This window comes from Sus scrofa, chromosome 2 (assembly GCF_000003025.6).
Source record: "Sus scrofa isolate TJ Tabasco breed Duroc chromosome 2, Sscrofa11.1, whole genome shotgun sequence".
In the NCBI taxonomy this organism is placed as follows: Eukaryota; Metazoa; Chordata; class Mammalia; order Artiodactyla; family Suidae; genus Sus; species Sus scrofa.
The window spans coordinates 89,277,493-89,291,595 of NC_010444.4; the positions used below are offsets into that span (position 1 = coordinate 89,277,493).

Consider the following 14,103-nt stretch of genomic DNA (forward strand, 5'->3'; position numbering starts at 1 on the left):
AGCCAGGACGGGAGCTCCATATTCATTCTTGTACTAAGGGACGTGTGGGTTCTTTCCAGTTTTTGGTTGTACAATGGATGCTGCTATCAGCCTTTTTGTATATGCCTTCTAGTAAAACTATATTTGAGTTTCTTAGGAGTCTATACCTATAGGAGGAACTGCTGAGTTTTGGGATACTGATGTTTTTCAACTTTCCTGTTTTCTGAAGAGGCTGCACATGTAGGGACTGGTTATTTTTTCCTCCTGTTAGCTAACATATTCTGTAACTAGCCCCATTCCTTAACTGTCGGTAGTGAATAAGAATGTGGGCCTTGGAATCAGACCACATACATCTTGCCTCCATCTATTTATGGCCCCTCAACCTTGACTAACTTTTTTCTGCTCTTCCCAACTATGATTTTTTTCCAGGTTATCTTTGCTGTTGTTGGCTTGGGGTGGTGGAGGTGGCTTTTAATTATCATAATTATTTCCCTGGATAGACTTGCTACCTGGGGTTTATTCAGAGTTTGTTATATTTGATTTTTTTTGTTAAAATTATACTTTTTATTTATTGATTTTATAGACTGAAATAGTAACTTACTGCTCTGGTGGCCAGATTTTTAGAAATATATCACTGGTTACCCTTGGTAATGACAACGACTGTTCGTATAGTACTTTATGATTTACGAAGTGTCCATGTGTTGTCTGATCTGATTTTTACAATAACCTATGAGGGAACTAGGCTGGTTTATTCTTTTTTTTTTTTTTTTTTTTTTTTTTTTTTTTGTCTTTTTAGGGCCTTACCTGCGACATATGGAGGTCCCCATCATATCCTTAACCCACTGAGCAAGGCTAGGGATCGAACCCACAACCTCATGGCTCCTGGTCAGATTCGTTTCAGATGCGCCGTGACGGGAACTCCCTAGGCTGGTGTATTCTTACAGAGGAGGAACCTGAAGCCCAGGAGGGGTTGGTGACTTGTCACAGTCACTCCATTGGGTGTATGAAATCCAGGACTTGCTTGGACGTGGGGTGTCTCTCTAAAATCCCATCTAGCATAGTTTAGATTTTGGCGAGTCTGACTTCTTATGTAAGAGTTTTGGAAAGTAGATAGGTTTTCACACACTTGAGAAATGTTAGTACATGCTTGTGAGTGTCATCTTTACTATCTTCATATTTGTTTATTCTGTCATAGTTATAATGGGGCAAACAATATATTTTCTATGCCGTTATATTTTTGGTTTTAGGGAGTGCAGCCTGCCACAGGTGAGGTTGTATTCGACAGTTTCCAGGACTCTGCCTCCCGATCAGAGCTAGAAACTCGGATACTGTGCCTGCAGCCAGTGGAGCTGCTGCTTCCATCAGACCTGTCAGAGCCAACAGAGATGCTCATCCACAGAGCCACAGCTGTTAGGTAAGTTGGCATATTGCTGGAAAATAATGTTGATTTTGGAACTTAGATCAAATTACCAAACTGTTGCTTATCTAAGTCATTAAAATAGTTTTTATTTATAAAAATGTTTCAATAGTAGTAGTGGAAATTCCAGTAAGGAAAAACAGAGTTACCTGTGATGTCACCTGAATGTAAGCTTCCTTTTTTTTTTTTTTCCTTTTTTCCTGTATTATGTAGCACCTTGATGTGAGTTCTCAGTTTCCAGGCCAGGGATTGAACCTGGGCCACAGCAGTGAAAGTGCTAAGTCCTAACCCCTAGGCCACCTGGGAACCCCCATGTCACTTTAATTTGGTAATTTATGACTTTAGACTCCATCCATGGCATATGAACATTCCCTGGCCAGGTATTGAATCCTAGCTGCAGTGACAGCCTATACCCATAGATCCTTTTAACTCACTGTACCAGGCTGGGGATCAAACCGATGCCTCTGCAGCAACCCAAGCCACTGCAGTCAGATTCTTAACCCACTGTGCTGCAGTGGGAACTCAAGAAGTTGTTTTTTTAAAAGGGGTTTATGATATTTAATGATATTTGATAATTAAAGGGTTTATGATATTATTTGGTAATTAAGCTTCAGTTTGGGGAGATCATTTCTTAGAAAGTTTATATAATTTCAGAACATAAAATTATAGAACATTTTAACTGTGCTGCAGGTTTCCATTTTTGGTTGAGTCCAGTAGGTACATTTACTAGATCTAAGGTCACTCCTTTTTTTTTTTTTTTTGCCTTTTCCAGGGCTGCTTCCCGTGGCATATGGAAGTTCCCAGGCTAGGGGTCTAAGTGGAGCTGTAGCCACCAACCTACGCCAGAGCCACAGCAACTTGGGATCCGAGCCACACCTGCAACCTACACCACAGCTCACTGCAACACCGGATCCTTAACCCACTGAGCGAGGCCAAGGATCGAACCCGAAACATCTTGTTTCCTAGTCGAATTCGTTAACCACTGCGCCACGACGGGAACTTCGGTCACTCTTTTTTTTTTTTTTTTTTGTGAGGCACAGAGCATATGGAGGAAGAAGATGTGGTTGTGATATGTGTCTGGCAGAGTTGATCATCCAACAGGAAGAGGCAGATTTGTATAGACATAATTAAGAGTCACAAAGCATGATGTGTTATGTGACAGATGTGAAGGCGCCTGAGTGCCTCCTGTTAAGCGAGGAGCTTGATGAGAGAAAAGAATGGAAAGGTGGGCTTGTGTTTGAGTGAAGAGGACTTGATATACTGAGGAATTTGGATGTTAGGCAGGAGAGCCCGTGAAGATTTCCATTTAGTAGGATGACAAATCCATTGGAAAGTCAAACTAATTGATTCAGTGAAGTTCCATGTTCTTAGAATTGAATGTTCCTTTTTCATTTGAATTGGAATTCCTTCAAAGTAGCTCTTCTGTTTTTTGGTTTGTGGCACTAAGACATTCATTTAGGAAAGGTTAAGAATTACCGAAAAAAAAAAAAAAAAAAAGACAACCCCTAAACCCGTAAAAATTATTATAGGCTGTAACCTAGAGATAACTACTGTTGAACATTTTGGTGTGTTATTTCTGTGTGTGTATGTTGCCTTTTTTGTTTATAAACTTGGATTCATGTTGCAAAATCAGTTCTGTACCCTGTTTTTTTTTTTTTTAACTTAAAACACCTCATGTGTTTTTTAACTTTATTATGGAGAATTTCAAACATATATGAAATGATACCAAATAGTGTAGCGAACCCCATGAATCCATCAACCAGCTTCAGCATTTCTCAACCAGCCAGTCTCATTTCATCTATAACGCTCCCTGGATTATTTATTTGGAGCAGATCTCAGAAAGCATTTTATCTGCTAATATTTCCATGGTATTCATGAAAACATAATGACTACATAACATTCAGTCATATAAATGGATCATAATTTATCCATTCCTCTTTCATTACATTGTATTCATTTTTTCAGTATTACAGATATTGCTGTGATGAATAGCCATGCATAGAAGTTATTGTGTGCATTTCTGATTATTTCCTCAGGTAATTGGTCAGAGGATATAAACATTTATAAAGCTCTTGATTGCTTGCTAGAATTGGTACTATTTTCTACTTCTGCTCCTGGAGTATAGGAGGGTTGTTGAAACCCTTGGGAACATGGGAAGTGATCACTGAAATAATCTCTGCCAGTTAGATAGGTGAAAAATTCTGTATGAATACTCCTTATTTTGTTCTGAATCCTTTCCTGATGGTATATTCAAACTTGAATAATTGAAAGTCAGACAAGTAGACTGATAAGGGGTGCTGCTCTCAGAGAGCTAAAAAAGTTAACAAAATCTAAAGATTTTAAAGGTAGCCTCCAAAACTGTATTTCCCATGTTGTTGATTTTGTTCATTTTTCTTTTCAGCTAAATGTATATTTGATTAATTTAGATGTAGTTGAGACTAAAGTTGATCAGGGTGCTTATCCGGGCTATAGCTGCTGGCCTGCACCACAGCCACAGCAATGCCAGATCCGAGCCACGTCTGCAGCCTACACCACAGCTCACAGCATCACCGGATTCTTAACCCATTGAGTGAGGCCAGGGAGCAAACCTGCACCCTCATGGGTGCTAGTCAGATTCATTTCCACTGAGCCATGACAAGAAAACATTTTTTGATTATATCGTAATTCAGTATTTCTCTGTGTTTTTAGTATACTGCTTGGACCAATTAAGTCCTTCAGGCTTATGGTATCATTCCATAGTTTTTATTTAGTTTTTCTTTTTTCTTTTTTCTTTTTGTCTTTTTAGGGCCGCACCTGCAGCATATGGAAGTTTCCAGGCTAGAGGTTGTGGCCTGTGCCACGGCCATAGCAATGCCAGATCTGAGCCTCGTCTGTGGCCTACACCACAGCTCATGGCAGTGCTGGATCCTTGACCCACTGAGTAAGGCCAGGGATTAAACCTGAGTCCTCATAGATACTAGTTGGTTTTGTTACCACTGGGCCATGATGGGAACTCCCTCCATTATTTTTATACTTAGAAAGATCTCTCCTCATTGTGAAAATACTTAATAAGTATTTGTTTTATTTTACTTGATTTATTATTTTTAAAGATTTCACATTCAACTTTTATTTATTTATTTATGTATTTTTTGTCTTCTTTTCGTGTTTTTTTTTGTTTTTGTTTTTTGTCTTTTTCTAGGGCTGCACCTGCGGCATATGGAGGTTCCCAGTCTAGGGATCTAACCGGAGCTATAGCTGCTGGCCTACGCTGCAGCCACAGCAACTCAGGATCCGAACCGCGTCTGTGACCTACACCACAGCTCATGGCAAGGCCATATCCTTAACCCACTGAGCAAGGCCAGGGATCGAACCCTCAACCTCATGGTTCCTAGTCAGATTCATTTCCACTGTGCCAAGACGGCAACTTCCACATTATTTTGCTTTACTGTGTGAACTGTAGTCCTACCTTAACTTCCCCCTAAATGCTACTGGATCCATTTCAACATCCATAAAATTTAGCCTTTATCAAGCTGGGGTATAATTCTCAGCTTTGTTTAAGAAAAAGAAACAAAAGTTTACAATAGGGATAGGGAATGCTTTTAATTAGGGTACGAAAAACATAGCTTGCCAGAAGTCTGTTCCATATTTACTACCAGTAAATAACATAGTATTGCATTTTCAAAGAGAAAATTTTTTTATTGTATTTTTGGTGGTATCTTCTTTGTTTTCAGTAGTGATGAGTGTCTTGCGTCTTAGATTTAGAATAACTTCTTTTTATTCCACTGTAAACCTGGAGGTAAAACCAGCAGTTTTTGCTTTTTAGTAGTTGATATTTTGTTAATACAAGAGAAATAATAAAGCTTTATGAGAAAATGCAGAATGGCTTGGAATTAGAGAATATTCATGTTAAGTATGTATTAGGGGTTTTTGGTATTTTAAATTTTGACCACAAGAGGTCTCCAAAGGATTTTATATTCTGTGGATTACACTTAAAGGCTTCCAGAAGCTTCATCTTTATTTTTATATGTCTAGGTACAAATTTGATTACTTTGTATCGTATGGTAATTTAGAACAAATAACTATTAGTCAAAGATAGTACTAAGCTAAGTTTATTTCTAAATAATGATAAACTTACAGATTTTTCTTAGATTAATGATCTATTATAGATAATGTATATACAATTTTATAGATCATTTATGTAAAATATATTTATAAGATTTCAGTTTGGGAGTTCCCCTGTGGCTCAGTGGGTTAAAGATCCCATGTTGTCACTACTGTGGCTCTGTTACTGCAGTGGCATGGGTACAATCCCTGGCCTGGGAAATTCCTCATGCCTTGGGTGCAGCCAAAAAAATTTTTTTTTCTGTTTGGCTCATAGGAAATTAGTCTTTCTGTCTTGTTATCTTTTCCATAGTTATAAACAAAGTGAAAGCAATGATTTTAAGCACTGTATTAACTGCAGTTACGATCACTTTAGCTTGGAGATATTATGTGCTTGTAACAGAAGAAACCTATAGATAGCAATAAGCAAATACTGGGTAATATTTTCTAGTTCTCAAAGAAACTGATATTTAAAAAAATTTACTGAAGTATATTTGATTTACAATGTGCTGATTTCAGCTGTATGGCAAAGTGATTCATTTATATGTATATATAGTCTTTTCCATTATGGTTTAGCACAGGATATTGAATATAGTTCAATGTGCTATACAATATGACCTTATTGTTTATCTATCCTTTATATACTAGTTTGCATCTATTTATCCCAAACTCTCAATCCTTCCCTTCCTCATCCCTCTCCCCCTCCCCAGAACTACAAGTCTGTTCTCTGTTTGTGAATCTGTTTTATAGATAGGTTTGTTTGTATCATATTTTATATTCCATATATAATTGATATCATATGGTATTTGTCTTTGACTCAATTGACTTAGTATGATAATCTCTAGGTTAATCCATGTTACTGCAAATGGCATCAGTTCATTCTTTTTTAAGGCTGAGTAATATTCCATTGTATATATGTACCACATCTTCTTTATCCATTCATCTGTTGATAGACATTTAGGAATAGCCATTGTCTTGGCTGTTGTAAATACTGCTGCTATGAACATAGAGGTGCATGTATCTTTTCAAATTATAGTTTTGTTTGGGTAAGGAGTGGGATTGTTAGATCATATGGCAATTCTATTTTTATTTTTTGAGGAACCTCCATTCTGTTTTCCACAGTGGCTGTGTCAATTTACATTCCCACCAACAGTGTAAGGGGGTTCCCTTTTCTCCACATCTTTTTCAGCATTTATTATCTGTAGACTTTTTAGTTATGGCCATTCTGACCAGGTGAAGTGATACCTTGCTGTAGTTTTGATTTGCATTTCTCTAATAATTAGCGATGATGAGTGTCTTTTCATGTGCCTGTTGGCCATCTGTGTGTCTTCTTTGGAGAAATGTCTATTTAGGTTCTCCACCCACTTTTCCTTTGGGTTGTTTGGTTTTTTGTTATTGAATTATATGTGCTATTTGCATATTTTGGAAATTAAGCCCTTGTCGGTCACATTATTTGCAAATATTTTATCCTGGTCTGTAGGTTGTCTCAAAAAAACTCATTTTTGAGGCAAGTCCGATGAACAGAGCACATCATGGTCAGTTTTGAGTACAGAGGAGAGCTTCTGGGGCCCTCACATAGACAAGGAAGGCCTTGAGGATGAGGTTGGCTGGGATGGGGACATTTGCAGGAAGGGGGCTTTGATTTGGTAGTGGGGAAGAAGGAGGGTTTGTTGTGTTTGTGTCGAAATAACAGGAGCTTTGAGGCACACAGGCTGGAAATATTAGAGGAGGTGTGAAGACAGGGGAGACTTCTGATTGGAGGAGAACTTTCATGTTGAGAATCAGGGGATGAAAGGGTAAGGGAAAGGGTTTTGCACCCAGCAAAGGGGCGTGGACTTATGATGGAAGGCCATAGGATTTCTTTTTTTCTTTCTTTTTTTGGTCTTTTTAGGGCTGTACCCGCTGCATATAGAAGTTCCCAGGCTATGGGTCGAATCTGAGCTGCAGCTGCCAGCCTACCCCATAGCCATAGCAGTGCCAGATCCAAGACGCATCTTTGACCTACACCACAGCTCACCACAGCAATGCCAGATCCTTAACCCACTGAGTGAGTGAGGCTAGGGATCAAACCTGCATCCTCATGGATACTAGTCGGGTTTGTTTCTCCTGAACCGCAGTGGGAACTCTCGGCAGTAGGGTTTCTGGGCAAAGGAATGGCATGATAGAAAAGAAGAGGCCTAGGTGGGAGAGTAGATTTTAAAGGAAAATAAATGGTTCCCATAAAGGAAAAAAGGTGTACAGGGAAAAGAATAAGGCCGAGGAGTTTGGAGAATGTCAATAGTTGGGAGTAGGAGGAAGAAGAATAGAAGGAAACAGAAAGGGAGAGGATAAGAGCCAGCCAGAGGACCAGGAGAAGGTAGGGGTATGTAGTTGTAGTTTATCTGTTGCAAATGATATATGGTCAGTGGTATGCGTTAATTTCTTACAATATTGACTCTGTTAAAAATTTCTGAAGGTTGTAGGACAGCTCAAAGCTAACCCTGACCAGTTGATATCATTTATCAGTCTAATGAGAGAGGAAGTCTTTTTTTTTTTTTTTTAGAGTCACACCTGCAACATATGGAGGTTCCCAGGCTAGAGGTCGAATCGGAGCTGTAGTTGCCGACCTACACCACAGCCACAGCAACACCAGATCCAAGCTGAGTCTGCTACCTACACCACAGCTCATGGCAACGCTGACTCCTTAACCCACTGAGCGAGGCCAGGGATCGAACCTGCATTCTCATGGATTTGTTTCCTCTGAGCCATGACCAGAACTCCGAGAGAGGAAGTCTTGGGTTCACCTCCTTGGCCTTTCCTGGCATGAGTGGGGTTGGACCACCCTTTTCTCTGGGGCGTTTGTCTAGAGTAGAGTGATGATTGTCTAAGAGTTTTCCATCTTGCTTGGCTGCACCTTTTCTTGGTGTTTCTCAGGGAGAGCAGGCTTGTTGGGGCTTTTCTGTTGGCTCCTCTTGGCCTGTCCTGATTGTCAGCTTCTTCAGAAAGACCTAAATCAGGTGTGGAGTCTCAGGTTCATAGAGGATGGCCCTGGAACTGAGACTGGTAGGAGGTGGGTTAGGCAGAGTGCTGGTTAACACAGGTAGATCCGAGTTACACCTGATTTACTTACCTGATAGAATTCTAAGGTGTTCACAAACAGTTTTTTTTTTTTTTTTTACTTTCACTGTTTAATATTTATTGAAGATTTATTAACAATATATAATTAGTGAACCAAACCTGTGATTTCATAACTTTTTACAGCATAGAAAGATTCTTGGGAGTTTGCATTGTGGCTCAGTGGAAGCGAATCCAACTAGCATCCATGAGAATGTGGCTTCCATCCCTGACCTTTCTCAGTGGGTTAAAGATCCAGTGTTGCCGTGAGCTGTGGTACGATTCGTAGATGCAGCACGGATCCTGCATTGCTGTGGTGTAGGCCGGCTGCTGTAGCTCTGATTCGACCTCTAGCCTGGGAACTTCCATATGCTGCAGGTGCGGCCCTAAAAAGCAAAAAAAGCAAAGAAAAAGATTCTTATGTTGGTATTTGAGTTTTAAAGAATGTGAGTTGATTTACCAAAAGCTGTTGAGTTGTAGAGTGATGTACTTGCTGGTGTAGGAGCATCCTTGGAGTGGAAGGGGAATGAATGAAGTGGGGAAAACATTCCAGGGCACATGGAGAGGCATATATGTCATATTTATCTGCTTCTCATCATTTAAATTCTGTTTGTGTTTGAGCTAAATCCAGTATAAATGGGACCATCGCTTGAATGAGAAGAAGAAAAAAACCCTCCAATCCAGACTAAGTGAAATGCAGGTGATATATTTGAGGCCCAGAAAGGGTATTTAAGCTCCCTGAGGTTGGGCTCCTCTCCATTCTTAATAGTAGCTGATCTATCTTATTGAGGGGTTATATTATGCCTTCGAGTTTATCAGTTTAGACAGCTAGCAGTAGATTCTGATTGATTATCCTTTTCTTATCCCTGAAAAACACCTGTATTGATAGATGTTTCCAGTAGATTCTTACCTTATCAATACCTCCTCTGTGTTGCATATTATTATACATTCCTTCCTTCATTCTTAAAAACATTTGTTGGGTGCTTGCTGTGTGCCAAGTTTATTATTAGATGGTGAAGATAGAAAAACAAATAAGGTCCCTGCCTTCCAGACTCTTACACTCTACAGGGGTGGTAATCCTGGAAAGATACTAATATCATGAAAGTGCCAGTTGTTACAGTCTTAGAGGGCCACCGGTGGCAAGGCTTTTCAGAAGAGTTTGCCTGAATTGAGACTTGAGCTCCACAGCCAAGCTGCTGGGGGTGTGAGAGCGCGTGGGTTTCTCAGGGAGCTGAAACTAGTTTGGTTGATAAAATATAAAGTTGACTCCTTTGTCATTCTGTTTCATTATGTTTATGATATATTAATTTCACTTTACTATTTAGAAAATTCAGAATTAGGAAATTGATTGTCATAGTAGAGATGGTAGCGGATTATGTAGCAGAAATAAATCTCATATACAGTAGGAAGATGTCTCAAGGAAAATATTTAAAGAAGAAGTCTTCTTGGTAATAAAAATATGTTTTATATTGATTTCCTCTAATTTAAATTAAATTAAATTTAATTTTTTTGTCTTTTTGCCATTTCTTGGGCTGCTCCCTTGGCATATGGAGGTTCCCAGGCTAGGGGTCACCAGAGCCACAGCAACGCGGGATCCGAACTGCATCTGCAACCTTCACCACAGCTCACGGCAACGCCGGATCCTTAACCCATTCAGCAAGGCCAAGGATTGAACCCACAACCTCATGGTTCCTAGTTGGATTTGTTAACCACTGCGCCACGACGGGAACTCCCTTGATTTCCTTTTAAAAATTATATTAATTCCTTTTCTGATAGAAATGCCATTGTATTTTCAGTAGTTTTCTTGGGACTGATATTTTTACATAACTAGCTAGCACTTCTTTTTTTTTCTGTTTTTTTTTTAGGTCCTCACCCACAGCATATGAAAGTTCCCAGGCTAGGGGTCTAGTCAGAGCTACAGCTGGCAGCCTACGCCACACCCACAGCAACGCCAAATCCGAGCCACATCTGTGACCTACATCGCAGCTCACAGCAATGCCGGATCCTTAACCCACTGAGCACGGCCAGGGACTGAACTTGTGTCCTCATGGATACTAGTCAGGTTTGTTCGCACTGAGCCACAGCGGGAACTCCTGTGCATTTTCCTTGAGTATAACTCCTCAGGAATATCTCTACTTGAACAGAATAACATGGTGTACATGTTATATGTTTATTGATCATAGTCAGTAGGAAAAAACAGCATTTGAAGAGTCTGGAGGAATGATGTTACTGATTACTACAGAGAACTTCCAAGGTAGGGCCAGACCATTTGAACAGAAAGTTGGGTAGCAATTGTGCGAGATTGTACAGAATTATTGTACTGCTTCTACTTGACTTTTATAAATCATCTGTTCTTTTGGGGTTGAAGACTTAACTTTACAGTCTCCCAAATTAACTAAAACATTTTATTCTGAAGTCACATGATCACCAGGGTAGTTAGTGGTAAAGCCCACTGGATCCCCAGCCCTATTTGATGTTGGTACGTCCACCTCCTGCCATTAGGATATAACCTAATAGCTGTGTAAAGTAGAAGAATCTCCTTAATTGAATTCATGGTACAGGTAGCCACCTGTCCTTAGGATCTCTTCAGTTATTTTTCTTCTCTTTTCCCCTTCAGAGTTCAAAGAGAGAGATGCCTTGCACTTGGTTACCTTCTTGCAAAGCTGCCTTTCATGATCAACCTTAAATCAAAAACTTGGTTCTGGGAGTTCCCTTGGTGGCTCGGTGGTTAATGAACTCGACTAGCATACACGAGGACGTGGGTTAGATCCCTGGCCTCCCTCTGTGGGTTAACGATCCAGCGTTGCTGTGAGCTGTGGTGTAGGTCACAGACACGGTTCCGATTGGACCCCTAGCCTGGGAGCCTCCATATGCTGTGGATGTGGCCCTAAAAAGAGGAAAAAAAAAAAAAAAAGAAACTTGGTTCAGAGCCCCCTCAGCCTTGCTTATGTCTGAGCCTTTATGGACGTAGACTTACCCATTAATCTCTTCAGTGACTGCTTTCTGTCAAACCTTTCTGCTGAAGGGAGATTTCTGACTAATTTCCATTATATGTGTTAATTACTCTGGGATTGTTCCCTTATCTCTTATTTTCAGGCCAGGAAGTTCTTTTCAACCACTAACCCGAGTCCTCTTCCCTAGAGCAGTAGAAGTCTGTGTAGTCCTGGTTTGCTTTTTCCCTCTGCCATTTTCTTCCCTATCCCCCTCTTCCTTCTCCTCCCTTACCCCTCCTCCCTTCGCTTTCTTGAGAAAGTACCTGTCTAGGAGTTCCCACTGTGGTTCAACAGGTTAAGGACAACTCTCTGTGAGGATGCCGATTTGATCCCTGGCCTCGCTCAGTGGGTTAACAATCTGGTGTTGCCACAAGCTGTGGCAGAAGTCGCAGATGCAACTTGGATCCATTGTTGCTGTGGCTGTGGCGTAGGCCTCAACTGCAACCCTGATTGGATCCCTAGCCCAGGAATTTCCATATGCCACAGGTGCAGCCATAAAAAGGAAAAAAAAAAAAGAAGAAAAAATAAATGCCTGTCCAATATTTGCTTTAGTACATAGTTTGATTTAACATACTTGATGCTGAGGTTCAAGGCATTTCTCCAGGCTTCCTTGGGCTCTCCCCCACACAGCAGTAGTTCAGAAAACTCACACATTCCTCAGGCTCTTTCCCTCAGGACCATCTTGAAGGTGTTCCCTTATTTTTTCATTCAGCTCTAACCAGCTTTTCCTTGGCAAGCTGAGCAGGGCTCTCCATCTTATGGGAGTGGACATCCCTGGACATACCAGACAGGACTGTGTACTGGATTGCCCCCAGTCCTACCAGGAAAGCTGGTGGAGAGAAGAATGCATGATGAGTGGATCTGTGTGTCTTCCCTAATGGCCAGGTTGGTCCATGAGCACACTGCAGGGTTGGTCCTTACCGGTGGGGCTGTTGAGATCAGGGGAGTGCTGACTATCATGTTTTGGGGTTTGTTTTTTCTTGTGGGTTTTTTTTGTTTTTGTTTTTTTGCTTTTTAGAGCTGCACTCGCAGCATATGAAGTTACCAGGCTAGGGGTTGAGTCGGAGCTACAGCTGCCAACTTTTGCCACAGCCACAGCAACACAGGATCTGAGCCATGTCTGTGACCTACACCACAGCTCATGGCAATGCCGGATCTTTAACCCACTGAGGGAGGCCAGGGATAGAACCCTAATCCTTATGGATTCTAGTCGGGTTCATTAACCGCTGAGCCACGAAGGGAGCTCCTCTCGTGACATTTTGAAGATGGTTTGTGTGCAGCCAGGAAGGCCTGCACCTTCAAGGCAGTGCTTCTTGAACTGGGGTCAGAAGTCACTAGTGGATTATGAAAACAATTTAATGGGTTGCCATGACCACTTTAAAAAATGAAATAGGACAGAGTAAGGTCAAAGATAGATGAGTGCATTGTATGTAATAAGCTAAGTATTGTGTACTGAAACTTTGTTTTTTCATTTGCTGTACATCCTAATTATGTCTCTAACCCCAGACATAATTTAACCCAAGAAAAAGTTGTTTCAGAGAGGGACAAATTGGCTTCTGGTCATTCTTGTTCACAATAAATCGATTAATGTATATAAAACACATTAGGTAAATATAATGTTTCCCTTTCTATTCAGCTTCAGATTTATTGTACAGTTACCATGGATCTTCTTGAGACTAGAAGATCCATGACCTTGGCCCGTTAAAGGCTACCAGTCTCTTTGGAAAGCCAGCACATACACAGATCCCTCCAGTACAAAGCAGATTATACTCGGAGAGTACATGAGAGAGAAAAGATAATTCTTTACAAAGCAGCACTGCTCAATAGAAATGTAAAGTGAGTCACGTATATAATTTTAAATTTTTTGGTAGCCACATGAAGCCTAAAAAGAAACAGGTGAAATTAATTTTTCTTTTCTGTCTTTCTGTCTTTTTGTCTTTTCTAGGGCTGCACCCACTGCATATGGAGGTTCACAGGCTAGGGGTCTAATCGGAGCTGTTACCACTGGCCTACACCAGAGCCACAGCAATGTGGGATCTGAGCCGTGTCTGCAACCTACACCACAGCTCCCGGCAACGCCAGATCCTCAACTCACTGAGCAAGGCCAAGGATCGAACCCACAACCTCATGGTTCCTAGTCGGATTCGTTAACCACCGAGCCACGACGGGAACTCCAAAATTAATTTTAATAATTCATTTTATTCAGTTCGTTATAGACATTCTTTTTTATATATTAAATCTTTATGTTCCTTTTTACAAAGTTTTGGAAATCCGGTGTGTATTTGACACTCACAGCACATCTCAGTTCAGACCAACCACATTTCAAGTGCTCAGTAGCTGCCTCTGATGAGTAGTTCCTGTATTAGACAAATGCAGTTCTGTACAGTGTAGGAAAGCTTCATGCAAGAGAGGGCCCAGAAGGATAGGCAACACTTACCCAGACAGGTGTTGGGAAAATGCATCCCACAATGAGAGAAACGTTTAAAGACGAAATAAGAGTTTGTAAAAAGTAGTTGAAGTTCTTACTACATACCAGGTGTG

The 14,103-nt window shown here is 40.6% G+C and overlaps 1 protein-coding gene and 1 non-coding gene across 2 annotated transcripts in view; one reads left to right on the forward strand and one right to left on the reverse strand.

The window, feature by feature from the left end:
• The window catches only part of MSH3 (mutS homolog 3), a 200,456-nt gene that overhangs the window by 21,846 nt on the left and 164,507 nt on the right, over window positions 1-14,103 (forward strand). Inside the window, 1 exon segment of the mRNA XM_021084495.1 lies at window positions 1,227-1,393. Coding sequence (XP_020940154.1) covers window positions 1,227-1,393 — 167 coding nt within the window.
• TRNAE-UUC lies at window positions 1,631-1,702 on the reverse strand. The gene has a single exon. It is a non-coding gene; the product is annotated as a tRNA-Glu (tRNA).